At 41.0% G+C, this 25015-nt stretch overlaps 1 protein-coding gene across 2 annotated transcripts in view; it reads right to left on the reverse strand.

Annotated features, from left to right (window-relative positions):
• Nucleotides 1–25015, reverse strand: part of GPD2 (glycerol-3-phosphate dehydrogenase 2) — a 256583-nt gene that overhangs the window by 174306 nt on the left and 57262 nt on the right. For both annotated transcript variants that reach the window (XM_077447659.1, XM_077447660.1), the window contains exons 3-4: nt 14413–14584; nt 5735–5859 (exon numbers count right to left, since the gene is read on the reverse strand). In XM_077447659.1, the coding sequence (XP_077303785.1) occupies nt 5735–5859; nt 14413–14584 (297 nt within the window). The remainder of the gene's footprint in view (nt 1–5734; nt 5860–14412; nt 14585–25015) is intronic.

The raw sequence follows: 25015 nt of genomic DNA on the forward strand, positions 1-25015 counted from the left end.
CGATACGTATCAAAATCTTTGATTTTGAAGAAAAACAAATAAAAATCAACTGTACATTCTTTAAAAATGTCATAAGGTAAAAACGGTCATTTTTCGTTTCTTTATCTACAGAAAAACAATATAAATGCAGGATAACATAAGTGAAATGACTAAGGCGGTAGAAGCTCTTTGGCATACAGCGAGCCGCATACGATGAGGCCGCTGCAGACCACTTCAATGAAGCCTTGCTCACTGCCCGTTGCTCATACAGCGCTGTGACATCAAGGCTAACAGTCAGGGATTAGAAAGAAGGAAGTGACCAGGGATGTGTCACTTGAAATCTATTGACGATTTTTGTTTATAACAAACTCAATGACCCCTTTACTTGGTCATGACATGGCTTGCCAACGCTCTTTATAACTCAGCCACAAACCGCTGTTTTACTACAATGAACGAAAAAAGAAAAATAGCTTTAAAAAAAACTGTTGTAAAATACACAGAGAAGAGTTATCATTATCGGTGCCCTGGTGTGATAAAAGTATATATTATGTAATGACTACAAAGAAGATTACAGCAAAACCCTGGTCAAGGATCACATGAAGCAACTGTGTAGGAGTTAACGTACTGTATGTAGATAATTAAGTGCATAGAAACATTTATAAATATTATATACACACATTAATGATAAAATCCTTACATGTTTTGGAATAATTTATGATGGTATAGGTGAGCAAAATAAAAAAGCATTCAGTATATTCCTGCAACACATGCACTTTTCCTATGTTTTATATCATTATAAATTCTACAAATACATAATACCTTGATCAACAAATTGCCTTGTGAGCTGCTATGCAAATTATAATTTAAACAAACTATAAAGTGCTCCTTCCTCTATTATTCGGTGTTAGGTGCCCACCCTTTAATCATATGCATCCAATTAATATAAACCAAACAGTGTCATGCTTCGCACAACTTAAAAATAAAATAAAAATTAGAACCAAAATAAATCAAAAGTCCATAATATTAATAGTCATTTTTTTTTATTCACTTTTCTCCTCATATGCAACTTATTGTAGTGAATCAGCCACCTGTGTCTATGCCTGTAATTCTGTGTTATCACCACCAGATGTGCTCTCACCTGGAGCCTATGACCTTACAATTTAGTAAGGTCATAAAGCCCATGTGGACTATCTTGTTTCCTCACCAATAAGTGGACTCCTCGCTCTTATTTGGTCCTGCAGTGTAATACTGTTTACAGACTCGCTCCCTTCTGATCCTCAGCTCAGCAACACATATCAGGGGGAAAAAAATGGCCAAAACACTGCTTGAAGAAGCATTTCACCCCCCTAGTGAAGCCACGTCACCCTGTGGCGTAACACGTAGGGAAGGGTCTGGATGACGCCAAAACGCTCGGAGCAAGAGGACGTGCGGTTCATACAATACAAAGTACCTGCAGACATTGTTATATGCTGTTTATATCGGGTGCCATTTAGCACCATGAAAAAGTGAGTGTATGGCTGAAATGGTTTTTAGAGCAAAATACCTTTTTATGGATAAAGCACTATTTTGGCTGTTTTTTAACTTATATGTGTAGCTGAGTGGAGGAGCAGAAGGGAGCGAGTCTGTAAACAGTATTACACTGCAGAACCAAGGAAGAGTGAGGAGTCCACATATTGGGGAGGAAATAACATAGTCCAGAGTGTATGACATAAGCGCTTTATGACTCTACTAAATTGTAAGGTCATAGGCTCCAGGTGAGAGCACATCTGGTGGTGGGCACACAAAATTACAGGCATAGGTGCAGATGGGTGATTTCCTATGAGAAGTTGCATACAAGGAGAAAAGTGGATAACAATTATTTATTTTTATTTTTATTTTTTTATTCTTTATTTAAGTGTCAAGGAATTTGGCCCAGCCATACAAAATAATACAAAATTATATCCCATCAATGCTAGTACATAACAATTACTAGGTCAACTGAAAAAAACAGAGAGCAACACACCAAGCTTTATCAACAGTACAAGGTACGGGGTGGTCAAAAGAATCACTTGGCAAACTACCAGAACAATTTTTTGTGTATTTTTATATGCGAGACAGAAAAATCAGTCTCGTAGACCAAGCAAAAGTACATAGTATACAGTAAAGACACAAAGGAAAGGAGGAGACAAATATAAGATAGAAAGGAACCAGGAGATGATAGAGATGCCAAGAGGGGGGGAAACAAAACAAAGAGGGGGCTAAAAGAGGAGGCGGGTTCCCTCCAGAAGAGATCACCCCACAGGACTCAACTCATCCTTGGGCGTTCCAACAGACTATGGAGATTGAGATGCCAGTAGTGTCTCATCCCAATAAAAGAAATAGGGAGTCCAGATCTTCCAATACTTGCCTTCCTGTTCCTTCAAAGTCATGGTGAGATTTTCCATAATCTAAACTGTAGGAGGCCACATACATTTCCATAAAGCCAGAATACAGGCCTTGGATGCTGAGTAAGTGTCTAAGTAAAGAGTTCTTTTCGTTAGATAAGGGGGTGTAGTTTAGTAGTTAAGCCACCGGGTTCTTATTAAGGGATACTCTCAACAGAGTCTTAAGTGTAGATTCTACTTCTAATTTTGAGCATTCCCTAAAAAATACGCAATTTAAGTTTTTTAAGTTGTGTGAAGCGTAACATTGTTTGGTTTAAGTACATAATAGCTGTTGATCTGCCATATATCTAGCATGCTCCAAAGTTCCTGTAGAAGCTGACAATGCTGCCACTGCTGTACTAAAGTTCTTTCCTGATAGACTGCAAAACACCTTCCCCTCATCATAATATGACGGGAAGGCACGGGGTCGAAAACACTGCTTGGGATCTCAGTGTAACAGAGGGAGCATTTCCAACTCAACCAAGAAATTAGGAGCTTATAGTATTTTTATGTACTTGTAATGGTTTTAAAGAGACAAAAACACATAATACATAGATGTACTGAATTATTTTATTTTTTTTCAGCCAAGACATGTACTTTAATATTTGATCATCACTGTAAATGGTTTAAGAAAGCTCTGATATGTACTATATTTGTTGGCGTATAACGCACTTTTTTCCTCTTAAAATCGGGGGGTGCGTGTTATACGGCGATCCCCACTGTCTGTGAGCCGAAAAAGAGCGAGCGGCACCAAAAAAAGAGTGAGCGGCGCTGGAAAATACAGAGCGCCGCTGAAAAAGACAGAGCCGAGTGCTCGGCTCCGCTCACAGTCACGCCATCCCCCCTCCCTGCTGTCTCTGGAGAGTGCGCTGCCAAAAAAGACAGAGCCGAGTGTACTGTGTACTCGGCTCGGCGTCCTGCCCAAACTGGGTGGGACTGTGAGACGAGTACACAGGCTCTCTCTCGGCAGCGGGAGTCCGCCGGGAGTTCCGCCGTTTTTTTTTTTTTTTTAAAAGCCAGCAACTACAAATACTGCTCGATCGTCTCTCGGGTGCTGCCGCCGCCATCTTGGGTGTGGGAATCAGGAAGTGGAGCCTTTCGGCTTCATTTCCCGGTCCCCTACTGCGCATGCGCGAGTCGCGCTGCGCAATAAGGATGGACCCGCTGCCTCTGGGATCTGTGTGTTTTGTTTCCCAGCAGGCCGGGGGGGAATTTCAGAAAGGGGTGTAATCTACGCCCCTTTCCGCAGAGAGCTAACCCGGAAGTGGGTGCAGATACCTGTACTGTACATGTACCTGCACCCCCCTCCCCCCTGAAAGGTGCCAATTGTGGCGCCGGAGGGGGGGAGGATTCCAATGAGCGGAAGGTCCACTTTAGGGTGGACCTCCGCTTTAAACGTGCTGCAAATGACACTGGGCAAGGCTGCACACGGCGCTGGTCAAGGCTATTTACTTGCCGCAAACAGCGCTGGGCAAGGCTGCAAATGGACACTGATCATTCTGCAACGATTGACAAGGCTGCAGATGGACACTGATAAGGCTGCATTGGTGGGCATTTAAATGTAATTTTTTTTTCTTAAAATGCCCTCCTAAACTTGGGGTGCGTGTTACACACCAATGCATGTAAAACGCCGATAAATACGGTATATTAAAAGGGGCACTGCATTTATATTTAGTTATTTAACATCAATATGAGGGAAAGGTAGAGATTGAGAAATATCAAAGTTAACTACAGTGGAACCTTGGATTACAAGCATAATCCGTTCCAGGCAAATGCTTGTAATCCATCGCATATCAAAGTGAGTTTCACCACAGAAGTCAATGGAAACAAAGATAATTTGTTCTGTATTGATTTCTATTGCATGCAATAACGCACTGGCTGTGTTTTTTTTTTTTTTTTTTTTACCTTCACATGCCGCTGCCTCAAAACTACTCTAAACACCTATGTCTGTATGGACACATAGCCTAACACACAGGGGCGTTTAAAGGCAGGGAAAAAAAAAAACACACCAAATATCCAGTGTGTGCATGAGGCCTTAGAGCCCATTTAGGTCCATGTGTGTGCACAGAGGTGCACTTTTTTGTGGCATTTCGCAGATGAATGGTTATGCAACAACTTTAATTTTCCTTTTGCATTGAAGCACATTTACATTGCATTTTTCAAATTAGTATTTAGAGTGAATAGTGCTAACAACCACTGCCCAAAGCATTTTGTTAACTGTTGCCAACTAATCAAAATGCAATTGACTCCTATGGGCCTTCACACCCACTAAAATAAAAGGAAAAAAACAGACATCATATTTTTTAAAGCACACTGCACTGCTGCACTGAGACGGAAACCAACAAACATGTATTTTAGGATATTGGAAGTGTGTAAATGGGTCCCTAATGTTTTATCCACTCTAACTAGATTGAATCAATTTGGTTGGAAAGCTACAATTCAACAGTAAGAAGGGTTGCTGGTGCGAATCCCAACCACGACACTACCTGTCTGGAGTTTGCATGTTCTCCATGTGCCTGCGTGGGTTTCCTCCGGGTACTCCGGTTTCCTCCCACACTCCAAAGACATGCTGGCAGGTTAATTGGGTCCTGTCTAAATTGTCCCTAGTATGTATGAATGTGAGTTAGAGACCTTAGGCCGCGTACACACGCGCGGACTGTTCGCCCAACCTTGTTCGTCAAACAGTTTGACAAACAGTCCGCTCAAAATTTGCATGAGCGGACTTGACTACACACGATGAACGAACAGTCCGCTGAAACCGTGCGCGATGACGTGAACGGCACGTACGACGGGACTAGAAAAACGACGTCCTATACACTGCAATGCAACCTTCGGCATGTAAATTCTTTCTGAGCATGCGCGAGACTTAGTTTGACAAACAAGCCTACACACGAGCGGACTGTCCGCTCAAACCAAGTTTCAGCGGACAGTTTTACAGGATTTCCGAAAAACTTTGTTCGTCAGACTGTCCGCTGAAACTGTCCGCTGAAGCCCACACACAAGCGGACTGTCCGCTGAAACACTGTTCAGCGGACAAAGTTGGGCGAACAGTCCGCCCGTGTGTACGCGGCCTTAGATTGTAAGCTCCTTGAGGGTAGGGACTGATGTGAATGTACAATGTATATGTAAAGCGCTGCGTAAATTGATGTTGCTATATAAGTAATGGAAATAAATAAAATAAAACATTAAAATCCAACCAAACTTAAAATTGATTATTGTTATGTCCAATTCCATCATGAATAACCAGTAGCCCTCTAGGAGTCTTGCATAGAGCCTCATGGATATCAGTAGATAATTGCTTATGTATTACTGTCAAAATTGTATACATTTATATATCCGTATAAAATGGTCACCTGTTCAACATCCAACTTCATAATAGCTTTCTGCAGATATCGAACACCACCATGGATCAGTTTTGTGCTTCTACTGCTGGTTCCAGAGGAAAAATCATCTCTTTCCACAAGAGCGGTTTTAAGTCCTGAAACAAATAACAAAATGTTCATTGCAGCCCCACGAGGGGCATGCCAGGGCATCTGGGACAACTTCAAATTTACATAGATCTTCAACAAACTCCCTATTTGGTTTATTTGATAATGCTTAGATAATGGGAATGCTACCCTATATTTCTTGGCTTGGAAGGAACATGGCAGTTAAAAGGACGATCTTAACAAAATTGTTCTATTAGTTTACAGTACTTCCGATACAGGTGCCCTTACATGTTCTGTGATTTTTCCATGCCAAGGTCCTTGCTTTGATTTGGGGCAATTCAAGACGGAAGGTTGCTAGATAAACACTAGTCACATCAAAATAAAAAGGTCTCAGCGTCCCTCATATGATTAGCTACTTCAAAGTTGCACTAATTTCCCAATTGGAACTCTCAAATAATATCACCTATCTCTACTCCACCTATTGTTCCCTCCTCCATACTGTAAATGTCTCCCCAGTTCTCTCACCTCCTACTTTTTAAGGCATATGATGGTCTTAAAAATATTTAGGAAACTCCTATCCCCTCATTCCCACTTTTTCTTTCCGGATTGGAATTCCCCTTGTAGTTTTTCCAAGGTGGACACATTCTAATCTATTTGGAATCCACAACCTTTTATGCCCCTCAGACTCTGTGTCTTTTGAATCTCTTAAAGACACACACACACTATACGACCTAGGGAAATCTTTTTATAAAATATGCAAAGTAAACACTATACCTCGTCCCTATTGTGACATTCTGAAATCCCTAAGAGACTTATGGATTTTGAGCATATTTGCAACACAGACCCCTATGTCCCAGGAAGTATTTCCACTGCATATACATCAATAATTTCATCATGTTCCCTCTCGGCGCCTAAATATCTTACAAATTGGGAAGTGGATCTTGAGATCACTACCTCTTCGGAAAACTAAATTTGGTCCAACACATCAAAGAGTTCTATAAAGGTTTTAACTACAGGAAACAATTAAAGAGTACTAGTGTAATGGTATCTGGGACCCTTTTATTTTTCTTGCTTGATCCCTGGACATCCCTCCAAAAAGGTTTTAGTAGATGCAGTGCTGATGGCACATTTAGACATATTTTGTGGAACTGTCCAAAAAATTGGTACATCTTAGATAGACCCCTAGGAAAAAATCCAATGGAAGCCCCATTAAGTAACGACATAGTTGATTATCCTAAATCAGAATTCTGTGATTTTCTAAAAATCAGGGGCAGAACCACGTGACATCATCACGCACAGGTGAAGCCAGAAGTGAGCTATTTCTACATGTAACTGATGCTGATGATTTTCCCTAAGAGAGCAATAGCTGTATTTATAAAATGCGTAATCTTTGTGCACTGGATTTAGTGCACTATTTGTGAATGCTATTTTATAAATTTTTAAACTAAAATAATATGGTTGCATAAGTGTGCACACCCTTAAACTAATACTTTTGTTGAAGCACCTTTTGATTTTTATTACAGCACTCAGTCTTTTTGGGAATGAGTCTATCAGAATGGAATATCTTGACTTGGCAATATTTGCCCACTCTTCTTTGCCAAATCACTCCAAATCTGTCAGATTGGGAGGGCATCTCCTGTGCACAGCCCTCTTCAGATCACCCCATAGATATTCAGTCGAAATCAGGTCTGGGCTCTGGCTGAGCCATGCCAAAACTTTAATCTTCTGCGAAAACAATCCTTTGTTGATTTGGATGAATGCTTTGGATCGTTGCCATGCTGAAAGATGAAGTTCCTCTTCATGGTCAGCTTTCTAGCAGAAGCCTGAAGGTTTTGTGCCAGTATTGACTGGTATTTGGAACTGTTCATAATTCCCTCTACCTTGACTAAGACCCCAGTTCCAGCTGAAGAAAAACAGCCCCAAAGCACGATAATGCCACCGCCATGCTTCATGGTGGGTATGGTGTTCTTCTGGTGATGTGCAACGTTGCTTTTGCGCCAAACATATCTTTTGGAATTATGGCCAAAAAGTTCAACTTTGGTCTCATCAGACCATAACCCATTTTCCCACAAGCTTTTGGGAAATTTCAGATATGTTTTTGCTAAATTTATCTGGGCTTGGATGTTTTTCTTTGGAAAAAAATGTTTTGTCTTGCCACTCTACCCCATAGCCCAGACATATGAAGAATACAGGAGATTGTTGTCACATGTACCACACAGCCAGTACTTGCCAGAAATTCCTGCAGCTCCTTTAATGTTGCTGTAAGCCTCTTGGCAGCCTCCCTGACCAGATTTCTTCTCGTCTTTTCATCAATTTTGGAGGGACGTCCAGTTCTTGTTGTGCCATATTTTCTCCACTTGATGATGACTGTCTTCACTGTGTTCCATGGTATATCTAATGCCTTGGAAATTGTTTTCTACCCTTCTCCTGACTGATACCTTTTAACAATGAGATCGGTCTGATGCTTTGGAAGCTCTCTGCAGACCATAGCTTTTGCTGTAGGATGCGACTAAGAAAATGTCAGGAAAGACCTACTAGAATAGCTGAACTTTATTTAGGGTTAATCAGAGGCACTTTAAATGATGGCAGGTGTGTACTGACTCCTATTTAACATGAGTTTGAATGTGATTGCTCAATTCTGAAAACAGCTACATCCCCAGTTATAAGAGAATGTGCACACTTATGCAACAACATTATTTTAGTTTTTTAGTTTTACTTCCCCCCCTAAAAGATTTCCGCTTGTTTTTCAATTGAGTTGTACAGTTTATAGGTCATTAAAAAGTGGAAAAAATTATATGATGATTAAGCTTTGTCTCAATTTTTTACATCACAGAAACCTGACATTTTATATCCACTGTATATGTATTTGGAGGAGAAAGACTGTGGTGCATTATAAATATATAATTAACACAAAAAAGACACAAATTGGTGGGGTCATATGGACATTTATTTACTCATGCAATTTGAACACGGACATTTATATTTTCGATTGTTGAACATATTTGAGTATATATACACATACATTATATATATATATATATATATATATATATATATATATATATATATATATATATATATATATATATATACACACACATACACACATACACACACACACATACATACATACATACATACAGGGGTCAAGTCCTGGGGAAAAAAGTCTGGGAACTCCCACCCAAATCCACTTGCCCACCAAAAAAAAATAAAAATGATAAGCTCATATGCACGAACACTTCAAAAGTGGTATTTTTCATCCAATTTTCGTATTGTGTGTATGAAGCTTAACTGTTAGTACATAAAAAAATAAAATAAAAAAAACAATCCTCAATAAACATAAATACAGTAATTCTCTGAATAATCAGCATTCATTCAATTGTGCTTCCATGAAAATGTGAACATCATGTTCTGATCTTTATTGGAGAATTTTATTTTGTATACAGAGTGTTTATGTGGTGAGTTTACACTTTTCAATGAACAGAGTTTGGATAACACAGGGTTAAACGGAAAGGTCATAAATTAACTGCACATTATCTGGACAGAATGCTTGGGGAGATAGTGATGCGTTCCTGCTTAGGAGATGTATGTTAGCTTGGGGGGCTGCAAACTCTGCAGGGCTCCAACACACACTCGCTGATATTCCAACCCTTCACATATTTCCACATAAACTTCCCTCCTGGCATTAAACTTTGCCAGGTATTGTGCTCAGCTTACCACCCCAAACTGATGTTCCTCCCTCAGCTCACCTCTCTCCCTGCATGTCCTGTGAGCAGAATAGCTGATCTACCCGTCAGCTAGACCTAGACCTGATCTACCCGTCAGCTAGACCTAGACCTGATCTACCCGTCAGCTAGACCTAGACCTGATCTACCCGTCAGCTAGACCTAGACCTGATCTACCCGTCAGCTAGACGTAGACCTGATCTACCCGTCAGCTAGACCTAGACCTGATCTACCCGTCAGCTAGCTGTGATTGACAGGTAGATCGAAGTGGAAGCTGTCATGGGGCCCCCTACTGGCAGTGCCTGAATGGTCAGGTGTGCGGCACTTACTATTAAGAGCTGTGTCGACAGCCGCTGGTGTAGCACCTGCCACACAGCTCACATACTTCAAAGTCTTGCAGGACACGGCTGCTAATGGGAACTGAGTTCCTGTTGTGGAAAAAGTACAGGAACTCCATTCCCATGTGTTCCCACAGGACTTGAGCCCTATATATATATATATATATATATATATATATATATATATATATATATATATACATACATACATACATACACACACACACACACACACACACACACACACACATATACATATATGCACACACACACACAGGTCTTTTTGATGGTATATACTGTAGTTGTGCTGCACATTGTCACATGTATATAATTTGCTGAATGTGGAAACTCATGTCAGTGATTTATCTGCAACACGCATGGTTTATATCTTCATCATATATTTATTATATTTTTTATTTACACTTTATTGGTAGTGCAGAGGATAATTCAGTTTTAGGTTTGATCTCAGAGAAAATTGAGTACTGTCCGTGATACTTTTTTTATTTGCACTAACATACAAAACTACACTAATATGGCTACAATCACATTAGGTTTGATCTCCAACTTTTAGTAAAGTTTAAAAAGTTAATTTGGACCAAGTGTTACAACATTTACAGCTCTCATAGCTGTATGCACATTATGCAACACCTCAGGTGCACACAGTATACAGAACTGCCCTTCTTAAACCTGGAACAAAATGGAGTTGGGCTAAGCGCTGCCCAACCACTCACAGGGAGCTTTGTATTCTATGAATTAATGGAAAGCTTTCTCTAAGTCAGAGATCGTGACATCATCTGCCCGCATCTCTGTCTCAGCCAATCAGAGGCTACATACAGTCCATACAGCGCTCAGAGTTGCTGCATGTCTTAGTGAAGTAAATAGTTTGATTAGACCAGCTTGGTAAATACGATCTATTTAAACTTCACTAAAAGCTGGAGATTGGCTAAGTCAAACTTTGCTTTGGTAGATAAAAAAAAAAAAAAAAAAAAAACCTCACCAGGCCAGTTATATACAGGACAAAAAGTTTAGTAAATGTAATTCCTAAATCAGCAGACACAATGGGGGGGGAGAATTTACTAATACGGGTGCACAGAGAATTTGGTGAAGCTGTGCCTAGTAACCAATCAGCCTCTAGGTTTTATTGTGAAAGCTTAATTGAACTAGCTGAAGAAAGAAGCTGATTGGCTACCATGCAAAGCTGCACCAGTTTTAGTAAATCTCCCTGAATGGTTGCTGGGTATTACCCTAGCCTGATAATTGTCAGATGTGTCAAGCCCATAGTGCAGTTCATACAAACTTCAGCGTTCAGAGTGTGTATTTTTTTTTTTAGCTGTAGGTCTTCCCACAAACTAAGATTAATGGTGGCTACAGCACAAGTGGACTTTGGAGTTAGACTAAATAATTCATTGTCACAGCATTAAAATGATTGCACAGGAACAACCAATAACATAGCATTCCAGTGCAGTTAGTAATATTCCCGGTAACAGTCTATGGTATTTATGACCACTATAAGACAGGGCTGTCAATGTGATGGGAGCAGATAATGGGTAAAAGTATACAAACCTTAGCAGTAAAACATTGATCCAAAGCTATGTTAAACTTTTCCCATGCTGCTACAGTGGGGGAAATTATTTGATCCCCGGCAGATTTTGTAAGTTTGCCCACTTACAAAGAAATTAAGGTCTATAATTTTATCATAGGTGTATTTTAAATAATAGAGACAGAATATCAACCAAAAATCCAGAAAAAAACACATAAAACAAATTCTATAAATTAAGTTACAGTTCAGTAAGTTCTAAGTGTATAGGCTGACTTTGCCCTATTGAGGGGCCAATGGATGGGGCCATGTATTGTGAAATCTTGGATGACAACCTTCTTCCCTAAGCCAGAACACTGAAGATGGGCCATGGATGGGTCTTTCAGCATGACAATGACCCAAAATATACCAAGGCAACAAAGTAGTGGCTCAAGAAGAAGCACATTAAAGTCATGGAGTGGCCTAGCCAGTCTTCAGACCTTAATCCTATAGAAAATTTATGGAGGGAGCTGAAACTTCCAGTTGCCAAGGATTTAGAGAAGATCTGTAAAAAAAAGAGGGGTTTCTTCACCAAGTACGAAGTCATGTTTTGCTTGGGGATCAAAAAGTTAAATGTACTCCAGAACTGCAACTTATTTTTTAGCATTTGTTGTATGTGTTTTTTTTCAGGATTTTTGGTTGATATTCAGTCTCTGTCACTTAAAGTACACCTATGGTAAAAATGATAGACCCTTCAATTCTTTGTAAGTGGGCAAACGTACAAAATCTGTAGGGAATCAAATTATAATTTTCCCCACTGCACTACTGTCTTACTGAATCTATAAAAGAACGGGGGGGGGGGGGGGGGGGGGTTGATAACAAATTGTGACAGGCAGCAGTATGAGCAATGAAGAGAGGGAAACTTGATGCAAGTTCTGCAAAGGTAAGTAAAATTGTACAGATCGATTGTGCCCAACATCTTCCATCAAAAATTTAAATTTACAGTTTGTAGTTCGTTAAAAGAGATGTATGAGTTTTCTTTTGTGTATAATTATACTTACCTAGATGGAGTCAGCATCAGTCTGATGCTGCATTTGTCCCACGGTGCCTCCAACACTGAGAACCTAGCGATCTAACATGTCAGATCATTCTGTTCTCACAGCTCCCTGAGCAAAGAGCTGCTGACTGCCAGTCACTGGCTCTCTGTTCTGCCCCCCCCCCCCCCGCGCTTACTGAAGCGCTGGGCTGTGGATGCTGGTCCAGGCACGTGGGTGGATTCCAAGCCCAGTGTCGTGATCTTGCCCGAGCCTGGACCGGCTCTGTGACGTCAGCAGACTGTGAACTTCAGCCCACTGTTTGCTGAAAACGGGTCAAGGGAGAGCAGAACGGACTGCACTCCTGTGATCCATGGGAGAAGTACAGCCAAAACGAGCTTTGACTGTACTTCTGCTTTAACAAATCTACAATAAAATGTTAAAGGTCTAATTCTTTATACTAAGCTCACATTCAATTCCTTCACCCACAGAGCTTCTTATGTAAAACTGATGAGCTAGCACCTTGTGCCGAATCCGTACAGACTTGTATGATGTGGACAACCAATTCCGATATACAGAAAAGGAGTGTGCATTGAGAGTAGAAGTAAGCTGGCTCCCCAATTTTACACATGAAGATGCTTTTTATCACAGGTAAGTATAAATGACATGATTACTCTTACCTGGACCTTGAACCAGAGATCTTTCAAATCTGCTGTTTGCCACAACTTAGTAGCAAATATTTCTAAGATCATGTACACGCTGGCATGGTTTTCTTTTAATTCTTACTTTATCTTAGCTTTATAAATGCAAAGTCTTCCCAAAGTCCTCTAAATGCAGACCTTAAAGTGACCATGTCCCCAACTTACAAATTGATGGGAAAATGCACAGAAAGATCTAGTTTTGTAAATGCTTAGCGGCAATGTTTTTGCTTTCCATAAATAATTTCCTTTTTGCTTGTAAAATTTGACTACTCCAAGAAGAATAAATTACTTAGTGCAGTTTCAAAGTCCTTGCATAGTTGCATAGTATAGCCTTCTTCTATTCTGGGAGTGTCTAATATCTGGTCTGGCCCAGCATCTCCACTTCTCCACTCACCTTCCCACATACCCTTTCTGTAGTTGCCAGGGGAGGAGCAAAAAGGGAAAACCAATGCACAGCTTTTCTCATTTCCTTTTCTACCCAGGAGGTACACCTGACATTATTTTTAGCTTTCGAGGACCCCCCTGCTACAAATAATTATATTAACAGCTCACCAGTAATGAGAACAGAAAGCTGTACATGTAGAAATAAACAAAACAACAAAGAAAATTGTATATCTATAGCATTGGATAGCCAAGATAAATTTTAACCCAATACATTGGTGGTCAGTAAAAAAAGTGCTTTATATAGCAGTGGTTAGTGGGAATGGAAGGCCTCAGGAAACATTTACCAAAACTGGGTGGAATACAGTGATCTCTGGGATACTATACCTCTAAGCTCTGCCCACACTTACCAAGTTCTTAGTAAATACCTGGTAAAGCTTGAGTAATGCCTGCAGAACAGGATGCTTTTCAAAGCTACAAATGTAAAATGTAGATGTATTCTTGGGTTACACCCCTTTCACACCAGGGCGTTTTGCAGGCGCTATAGCGTTAGAAATAGCGCCTGCAATCCGCCCTAAAGAAGCTGCACCATTGTCTGTAGTGTGAAAGCCCCGAGGGCTTTCACATTACAGCGGTGCGCTGGCAGGACGTCAGAAAAAAGTCCTGCCAGCAGCTTCTTTGGAGCGGTGAAGGAGCGGTGTGTTTACCGCTCCTCCACCGCTGCTCTCCATTGAAATCAATGGGGCAGCGCTGTAATGCCACCGGCAAAACGCCGGTAAAAGCAAAATCCGGCGGTAAAACGCTGGTAAAAATAGCGGCGTTTTACCGCCGACGCAAAGGGCGGTGTGGTGTGAAAGGGGTCTTACTGCTATAAAAAGGAGACATTGACAATATTCCAAGCTCCATACCTCTGGAAACAGCATCCAAGGCACAGCCACAGCCTGTGGCTCCTCCTCCAATCACCAGAACATCAAATTCCTTAGTGTTTTCCAGTGTGAGTAGCTGAGCCTCTCTGGATGGTAATTCATCCTGATTAGTCTGTCTGACCAGCTCAGCGGCATTCACATGCGTTATTCTTGCCTGAAAGATATAAAACATTACATTATCATTTATGAATGGTGTTTCTATGATCTATTTACTATATGGATCTTAAGACTTCACAATGATATGTTCTACTTTGATATACTATGATATACTAGGACATACTTTGTGACTGTGTCCAGCAACTTTATTGTTGGACTTATTCTTTTCCCTTTAACTTCTCTTATGCCTAGACAACCTAAACCAAATGGTCTCTAGCTGCTTAAGAACATGGACAACTTAGGCGTCATGCACACTGAACATTTTTAACGCTCCTCCTAGGAGTGTCGGGCAGTTTTTTTTTCTGCCTCTAAGCACCCCCCCCCCCCATGTTATCCTATGTGTCCATGCACACGCAGGCGTTTAGAGGAAATATAGGCGGGGGCATTTACAGGCAGAAGAGAAACTCACTGCCAACGCATCCAGGAGCAGCAGCATTTTGGCAGAAAATATGCTTGACACCTGTAAACGTTTCCAAGTGCACGTTAAGACTAGGCACAATTAGCACTTGAGCATCATTTCAATTCAATGGCCAGAATAAATTATTATGCTTTCCAATTAAATTAATTAACAAGTGCTTGCATGGTACATGCATTTACAGGCATCATGCATTTTTTCTGTCATAACATCGCTGTTAGGAGGAAAGGCGTCTAGGAGATAGAGCAAATCACCCACTGTGTATGAGGTCTTAAACCAGTGATTATTAAACCAGAGTTCCGTGGAACCCTTGGGTTCCTCCAGAGGTTACTAGGGGTTCCTTCAGCAGTGGGCAATTTCTGCCTCTCAGATAAGTTCCCACTGACATCATTGATCTTTTTAGCTATCTGTAAGGAGGTAATTCTTCCCAATGACCACAAGTGTAAGGACCATTCTTCCCACTGGCCATCACATTAATGTATCACGAGTTGCAGATTTCTCATTTTTAGAAAGGGTTCCCGAGACCAGAGAACTATTTCAAGGGTTCCTCTGTGTTAAAAAGGTTAAGAAAGGCCGTCTTAAACAGTCGAGGTTCGTTTAAATGAAAATCACCTAATTTGTATTCAACAATTATTGTTCTTATTCTTCCGGTTAAATGATAGTCAGTGTCTTAACCCTCTTCCTCTGAGCCTATAATGTCATAGATCCACTAACTAGGAAGCATCATCACAAGCCTGGACTCATGAGTATTACTGCACCGATCTGTGATCACACATTCATATTGTCGGATCCCGATTGACAGCTGGCGCTGGCTCTCCACAGGCGGCAGAGAGCTGAAGCCAGCTGCGCTTGTCCTCTCTCCAGCCTGGCTTTCCAGTGAGTGCAGAAGGGGCAGAGTGAAGAACAGTGACTCATAGTCCCTGCTCTCTGCACTGAGAAGACAGAGAACTGAGCAATCAGTGGTCATGTAATCGCTCTCTGTCTTAAAACCAGCAGGGAACAGAAGCAGTATCACAGCAATGCTGCAGGATTGAGGGAAGCATGTATGTTTGTTTTTTCAAGTACCTCAAACTTCTACTTTAACTACTTTAGTACCACGCTATAGCCGAAAGACGGCTAAAGCGCGGCTCTCTCTGCTCGGATGCGCATTAGGCGTGCTCTGTGACTGCTGTGTCCTTTCCTAAAGGGCCAATCATAGCAGCCTTTTACCATGTGGTCAGCTGTGTCCAATCACAGCTAATCAGATGTAAACAGACTTGCCGGTTATCGGCAGTCCTTTCCTCATATGTTGTGTCTGTGTGAGGAATGTATAGCCGATAACCGGCAAGGCTCTCAGTACAATCTTTACACCGACATTCAGGGCATTGATCATCAGTGCCCATCAGTGTCTGTAAATGCAGCCTCATCAGTGAACAAAAATTACTTATTAAAAAATTTATAACAGAAACTAAGAAAAGGTTTTCTAAATTAAATAATTAAATACCACCAAAAGAAAGCTCTATCTGTCTCAAAGAAATTATAAAAATTTCAAGGTACAGTGTTGCATGACCTTTTAATTGTCAAAGTGTGGGAGCACTGAAAGTTGAAAATTGGCCTGGGCAGGAAGTATCCAGTGGTTAAAGTGGTTCTAAAGGCACAAGGTTTTTTACCTTCATGCTTTCTATGCATGAAGGTAAACAACCTTCTGCGTGCAGCGGCCCCGAACCCCTTACCCCACCCCCCCCCCCAATATTACCTGAGCCTGACCTCTCTTTCTATAGCAATGTGCATGGGGGCCTCAGGTCTGCTGGGTCTCTCCCACCTCATTGGCTGAGACAGCAGCAGAAGCCATTGGCTCCAGTTGCTGTCAATCACAGCCTGTGAGCCAATGAGGAGAGAGAGGGGGTGGGGCTGAGCCGTAGCTCTGTGTGTGAAGGAACATGCAAAGCAACGGCTCAGGAGTGTGTCTGCTTGGGTGCCCGTATTGCAAGCTTATTGCTCTGGGGGCACTTGGAAGGAGGGAGGGGCCAGGAGTGCAAACGGGAGACCAGAGAAGAGGAGGATCGGAGCTGCTCTATGCAAAACCACTACACAGAGCAGGTAAGTATGACATGTTTGCCATTTTTTTTATATGTTTTTTTGCCTTTAGTATCACTTTAACATGCCTAGGTCATTTCAAAAGTAATTTTCAATATTTTTTAAATCTATAGGTTTTATCACAATAATACCTGGTGATCCTGCTATGTTCAGGCCCTTCCAGTTATAAAGGTGACAATGCTCTGCCCTTGCCTCTCAACTCTTCCCCTGTGGTGTCACCCCTTCAAGTCCACGACAAGTGGGGACTACAAGTGGCCATTTCATTGCACATTATGCATGTATGTCCCACTAGTGTCCCTGTCAGCAAACCATGCTGAGAAATGGCATACACCAATTTCTGGAGTACGTGAAATGGCTGCAGAAGATCAATCAGCACCACTGAGATGTAACAAAGGATGAAACAAAAAAGTGGAAAGAAGCAGCATATCTAAAAATAAAGAAAATTGGGGCCTTTGGAAAATAGGGGGCATTCAGTTGGGATTCACACTTATTTTAGGGCACAGTGGATTTATGTCGATGTGGCAAATGTCTTGGTAACCATATGAAGTCGTATGGGTCAATCCAACTCTTTCACACTTGATACCAAGAAAAGCTAGGTGCATAGCAGGGTTTTCGTTTTGCATATTTTTTCATGTTCATATATACAAGGCCAAAATGAAAATATTCTAAATGCACTTGTTTGCTTAGGTGGCTTATGAATAGACAGAAGCCTACAAGCCATAATCAAGCTTCTTTCACAACCAGGCCTGCAATATTTACTGCGACAGAGAGCACAGGGTTAACTGAGCGGCCACCATATGTTCACATTGGATCTATTGTAGCTCAGGTTTGTCTCAAAGCACAATGACATTGACTCCTCCAGCCCTAACTCCTGACCCCAAGGCATGAGGAAAGTCACAGATGACCTTCTGCCATTCCTTCCTGCCATCCTCTCTGCCGTGTGCTTGACGGGTGACGTGATGCTGCTAGCCAAGCTCTGTTTGAGCCTAAACTGACCCTCAACTGTCTCCTTCATACAAGTCACAGGAAAACCAAGAGAGGAAACAGGACCTGAGATGTAAAATCACTAAACAAATAAAGGGGTTAAGAAATAGATTTTAAAAACAAATATTCAATCATAATAATAGTAAAGGGGGGGGGGGGGTAGAGAAAGTAAAAAGATGCAAGATATATATTAAATTATATTAAATGTAATGTATAGTGATTTTATACATAATAAAATGTCTTTATAGCTTACTGCTAGGACTAAAAATGCATTTAAACAAGTATATCAAAGGGAACATAAAATATTGCATCTTAAAGAGGAGTTAGGCCTGCCCCTTTAAAAATTTAAACTCAGCAGCTACACAAACTGCAGCTACTGACTTTTAACATTAGGACACTTACCCTGTCCTGGAGTCCAGCAATGTCGGCACTGCAGCCAATGTTTACATTGGCTGGTCGGGTGCTGCCGCCACCATTGCTGGCAAGAGAAGCCGGCAGTGTAGCCCTTCGGCTTCATGGCCTGGTCCCTACTGCGCATGCGTGGCGCGTGCTGTGCTCTCACTGGCCTAGCAGAAAGGGAGGGAGGAGGAAGGGGATCGAGCTGCTGACGTATTTCACCACGGCCCGGTCTCCCAAAAGTGGTGTCAAAAACATGTCCCCGTTCCCCCCTTTTCCCTGAAAGTGTGGCACCTTAGAAGCATAAGCTCCACTTTTGGGGTGGAACTCCGCTTTAATTTTAATCTACCATGTTGAGCGCTTTTTATATTTACATTTGGAGAATAAGCATAGCTCCACTTTTGGGGTGGAACTCCGCTTTAATTTTAATCTACCACGTTGAGCGCTTTTTATATTTACATTTGGAGAATAAGCATAAGCTCCACTTTTGGGGTGGAACTCCACTTTAATTTTAATCTAATTCCCCATGCTCTCTCTTGTTGTAACCAATCTGTTTATAAAACTCAGTAGCTCAAGCTGAAATTTTCTCACAATGAATAATTCATAATTGTGACTGTTCTTTTATTAAAAAGCTTAGTCTGAACGTTCAGTCAGATAAAGGAAATTTAAAAGAAAACAAAAATGGCTGTGCCATTTAGCTAACCCTAAGTGCTCTGGGAATGTATTAAAAGCACATTTCATATAAAAAGATTCTGTATAAACAGAAAAAGTTATACAATATTTTAAATCTTACCAAAGCCAAACACTTAACATAAAATTGACTCAACCCCATAAATTCTAAACAGGGCACCAAATATTACAGTTTTGTCTTACAGAAACGTAATAATTAGTTTTTACACCTTCAGCTAATAAACTGAAAAACTCCTTTACTCTGTACACAGTTAACGTTGATGAGGATAGTGTTGTTCAGTGGGCTCAGAATCTGATTGCTTTCATGGGATTTCTAAAGCCTGGGCTGTATTATAGTAACTGTTGGAAGGACAGGGTAAGAGCAGCACAACCCCCCGACCATCATAACATACTATTCATATTTGTTCTTCTTAAGGAAAGCTGCACATCACTGATCCTTACAACTAAAAACAACTTAATCCACCTGACAGCAAAAAGACACTACACCCACAACCTCCCTCTGATACATTTGCTCCCTACTGGGGCTTAAAGAAGAACTCCATCTTTCCACACACTTTACATAGTTCATTTGATAAAGCTGGTCCAAGCAAACTATGTTCCTCACTAACCTATAAGGCGGCTGGATGTGCGGTATAAACTCTATTCAGCTGCGGCAACATAGAGCATATCACACTGTGTTTTAGGTGTGAGCCGAGACTTCCTGTCTCATACCCGAAACACAGGAGAGTCTACTGCAGTGGCACTCAGCCACTCAGAGCAAGCAATGTATTCTATCAATCAATACAAAGCTTCCTGTGATTGGCTGAGTCAAAGGTTGTGACATCATCAGCCTGACTCTCGGGCAATCGTGTCAGCCAATCAGAGGAAGCTTTGCATTCATTGATAGAATACATTGCTTGTTCTGAGTGTCACTGCAGTAGACTCTTCTGTGTTCCCGGGTATGAGACAGGAAGTCTCGGGTTGCACCCGGAACAGTGTGTGGTATGCTCTATGTTGCCACAGCTACAGGTCCTTCTCAAAAAATTAGCATATTGTGATAAAGTTCATTATTTTCTGTAATGTACTGATAAACATTAGACTTTCATATATTTTAGATTCATTACACACAACTGAAGTAGTTCAAGCCTTTTCTTGTTTTAATATTGATGATTTTGGCATACAGCTCCTGAAAACCCAAAAATCCTATCTAAAAAAATTAGCATATTTCATCCGACCAATAAAAGAAAAGTGTTTTTAATACAAAAAAAGTCAACCTTCAAATAATTATGTTCAGTTATACTTGGTCGGGAATCCTTTTGCAGAAATGACTGCTTCAATGCGGCGTGGCATGGAGGCAACCAGCCTGTGGCACTGCTGAGGTGTTATGGAGGCCCAGGATGCTTCGATAGCGGCCTTAAGCTCATCCAGAGTGTTGGGTCTTGCGTCTCTCAACTTTCTCTTCCCAATATCCCACAGATTCTCTATGGGGTTCAGGTCAGGAGAGTTGGCAGGCCAATTGAGCACAGTAATACCATGGTCAGTAAACCATTTACCAGTGGTTTCGGCACTGTGAGCAGGTGCCAGGTCGTGCTGACAAATGAAATCTTCATCTCCATAAAGCTTTTCAGCAGATGGAAGCATGAAGTGCTCCAAAATCTCCTGATAGCTAGCTGCATTGACCCTGCCCTTGATAAAACACAGAGGACCAACACCAGCAGCTGACATGGCACCCCAGACCATCACTGACTGTGGGTACTTGACACTGGACCTCAGGCATTTTGGCATTTCCCTCTCCCCAGTCTTCCTCCAGACTCTGGCACCTTGATTTCCGAATGACATGCAAAATTTGCTTTCATCCGAAAAAAGTACTTTGGACCACTGAGCAACAGTCCAGTGCTGCTTCTCTGTAGCCCAGGTCAGGCGCTTCTGCCGCTGTTTCTGGTTCAAAAGTGGCTTGACCTGGGGAATGCGGCACCTGTAGCCCATTTCCTGCACACGCCTGTTCACGGTGGCTCTGGATGTTTCTACTCCAGACTCAGTCCACTGCTTCCGCAGGTCCTCCAAGGTCTGGAATCGGTCCTTCTCCACAATCTTCTACAGGGTCCGGTCACCTCTTCTCGTTGTGCAGCGTTTTCTGCCACACTTTTTCCTACCCACAGACTTCCCACTGAGGTGCCTTGATACAGCACTCTGGGAACAGCCTATTCGTTCAGAAATTTCTTTCTGTGTCTTACCCTCTTGCTTGAGGGTGTCAATGATGGCCTTCTGGACAGCAGTCAGGTCGGCAGTCTTACCCATGATTGCGGTTTTGAGTAATGAACCAGGCTGGGAGTTTTTAAAAGCCTCAGGAATCTTTTGCAGGTGTTTAGAGTTAATTAGTTGATTCAGATGATTAGGTTAATAGCTTGTTTAGAGAACCTTTTCATGATATGCTAATTTTTTGAGATAGGAATTTTGGGTTTTCATGAGCTGTATGCCAAAATCATCAATATTAGAACAAGAAAAGGCTTGAACTACTTCAGTTGTGTGTAATGAATCTAAAATATATGAAAGTCTAATGTTTATCAGTACATTACAGAAAATAATGAACTTTATCACAATATGCTAATTTTTTGAGAAGGACCTGTACATAAAGTTATATATAATATCAGTCTGTATATGCAGTAAAGCATGCTTGTTATATTCACTGAGGAACCTAAGGAGTTAATCCTCTGCATTGTTTAAAAAAGCTGTTTAATCCTATCTTCTCTGATCCCCCCTTCTTCCACAGTCCCCAATATATCTCCTGATAGAACAGAGCCTAGGGAACAGGCTGCACATGCTCAGTTTGGTGTATATTGCTAGAGAGTTTTTTTTTATTCTTGAGAGGGTGCATGAGATCAGCACAGGGCCAATCAGCTCTGTTCAGATAGCGGATCAGGGGTCCTGCATGCAAATAGGGCAATCAGGGGAAAATGAAAACTCCTCCTATAAGCTTTAACCAGACACAGATAGAAGTCACAAGACTGCTATTTAATGCTGATAAGAAAAAGTTATTTAGCGGTTTATATTTACTAAAATAATTGCATTTCCATGTTCTGTGTACTGTGTGAGGCCAGATATAGTGAATGCAGGATCTGGGTTTAAATGTCTGAAAACTATTTAGAAACTCACACTTCCAAGAGTATTGATTTCCTCATTCCCCCAGTATGTGATGCGGTTTCCTGTGCCAGATGCTAAAAAACTGCAGGACACAGTAGTTTTGTAGAGGTGGGTAGGAGGAATCACTGAGTGCAACAAAGGATAAGAAGATTGACACTCTTGGAAGTGTCGGTTTCTGTAGAGACTCTGCAGGAAGATGTCTCTGCATTACAGCAGTGTAGGCAGCAGCAGAGGTAACTATGTACATTCTTCTTTACAGGAAGATTCCTTCTTCAAACTTTGTGTTTAGCAATGCAGTCGCTTTAAACAGAGAAAAAAAATAAAAATACAAAAAACAAGGGAAAAAAAATCACAACAAAAGAAAAAAAAAAATGTTGCTTGTTTTCTTCTTACAAAGGCTTACCAAAGTGTGCCAGTTACGGTTAATGAATTCACAAATACGCAAAAAGACCAGACGTACAAAAGGGAACTTATGAAAGCAAATGTTTGATAAGCCCACATTAAAGATTTCCTGATCTCAGGGAAACATTTTATTCATTTTGTATGCAGCCCTCTTCTTAAATGATTAGATCAATTTTCCCCGCGCTCCTGCCCCATTAGAATTGCAAATTTCCCAACCTTCCTAGACATTTGCAACTTATGGTGTAGCAGCAAACAAGATCTAATAATTAGTGTCTATTTCTGAAAGAAGTGCATATTTAAAGACTACAGGCAATTAACAACCAGGTTGTCCTGTAATCACGTACGGTATTAATTTGAGTGTAGCGCTGAATTTCATGCAAATTACTCTCTCAAACAGCGGCGGCGGCAGCTTTGGTTCTCCTGGGCGCGCCAAACAACCTGCTAATGAAAGAGTTAATGGATGGAGCCATTTTATTGAAATTTATTTGTTAGTACTGAGGCGGTCCCTACTTTATTCAAGAACTCTTTTTATTCATTGCATTTTAATGTGGAAATTATTGGCTCATCATAAAATTAGTTCAGTCTAAACATGAAGATAAAGGAGAAGAGTGTAAATCAGGCTTACCAAAATATTTAAGACTACGTTACTTTACTAACGCTGAACTGTATGCATAATAGAACTACTTAAAACTAAGCAACTAATAGAGCAAGCACAATGGCAAAACTGCTAAAAGTCAAAGGGTTGATTTACTAAAATTGAAGAATGAAAAAAATCTGCTACAGACCCACATAGAAACCAATCAGCTTCCAGATTTTATTTTCAAAGCTTAATTGAACAAACTGAAGTTACAAGCTGATTGGCTACCATGAACAGCTGCACCAGATTTTGTGCTCTCCAGTTTTTCGATCTCAATTCGATCTCCTGTCCTCCCTGAAATGATTCACTAAACCGAAGGTTTAAATTAAAGCTGTACCTGGAAGGAACAATGTAAATACTTACCTCCTCCTGCTGCTGCAGTCCACTTCCCTGAGCATCAAGTCCCCAAAGAGTGGTTGGTTGTTTCTTCTGCTGATCTTTACATCAATACGGTGTCCGTTAGTGCCATCGGAGTCAGCAGGAGAAACCACTGGGTACTGTAGGAGAAACATGAGTTTGACACTCCTGGAAGTGTCAGTTTCTGCACAATAGGTCCACCCGTGGCTCAAATTTTGGCCAATTCAGCAGCAAATGGCCAAAATTCAAGGCATGAATGGCCAGCTTCACTCTGCTTGATGTATAACCAATCAGATTCAAACTTACAAAACAAGTCTGAACCTGACTGGAGGCTGTGAGAAACTTCTTCGTTTTGATACATTGGGTATTCTGTATTTGATAGACAACAAGAAACCTACACCAGACACCAGAGGTGTTTGGAAATAGCACTCAAGCTTTACAAACAGGTATGCACATGGTGTTTAAATAATCAGATTTGGGAAAAAAACTTTGGGAGAACTGATACACTTCTATATGTAAAACCAACCACTAGAATCTCAAATCATTTTAGCATGTCAATGTAATAGTCATCTTTTTATTTTCTACAGCTGGGGTGTCCAACCTTTCGACCTTCTGGGCCACATTGGAAGAGGAGGAATTGTCTTGAGCCATGCATAAAATACACCAAAAATAAGGATAGCAGATGAGCAGAAAAAGTCAGGTAGATCACAAGGTAAAGATCACTGACGTAGATAATGTATCCAAGTATTAAAACTTATTTTTTTTGTAATTTTATTAAAAAAATTTTATAAAAAAAAACAGGGCAACACAAAACTAGTGCGATATATGACACTGTTTTTGATAAGCGAATGCATCAATTTCTGCTTGGATGGCATGTAGTAGCAACTCAATGAATTCTTAAGGTGTTCTTCAGATATTTTGGTTCTAATTTTGCCCTTTATATGCTTCATCCTTGAAAATAGTTGCTCACAAATATAAGTGCTGTTGAAAACGGATGACACAAATAATGCCGGCCATACACGGTTCGAATTTCGAAAGAATTTTCTTTCGAAAATCGTATCTAAGAATTTTCGTATGAATTTCGCACCATTAGTGGGCTGCAGCAACAGCCGATTTTCGTGCGGAAATAAAATTTGAGGAATCGGACATGTTGGAAATTTTTAGAAAAACAAACGATTTTCTAATCAATGATGGAAGAATCGTGCGAGAAATGTAATAAGAAAAGAAAATGTGGGCGTGGCCTGGATGGAGACCTTGATGGACGCCTAACTGGTGAGCTCCTGCGTTCCGGGGATACTTTACCTGCCCATACGGGAGCCTCCTTTCCCTGCTATGCACAGGTCTACCAGGAG

The sequence above is a fragment of the Lithobates pipiens genome, unplaced genomic scaffold, assembly GCF_037356315.1.
Source record: "Lithobates pipiens isolate NorthernLeopardFrog02 unplaced genomic scaffold, aLitPip1_a1.2 Scaffold_22, whole genome shotgun sequence".
Lineage (NCBI taxonomy): Eukaryota > Metazoa > Chordata > Amphibia > Anura > Ranidae > Lithobates > Lithobates pipiens.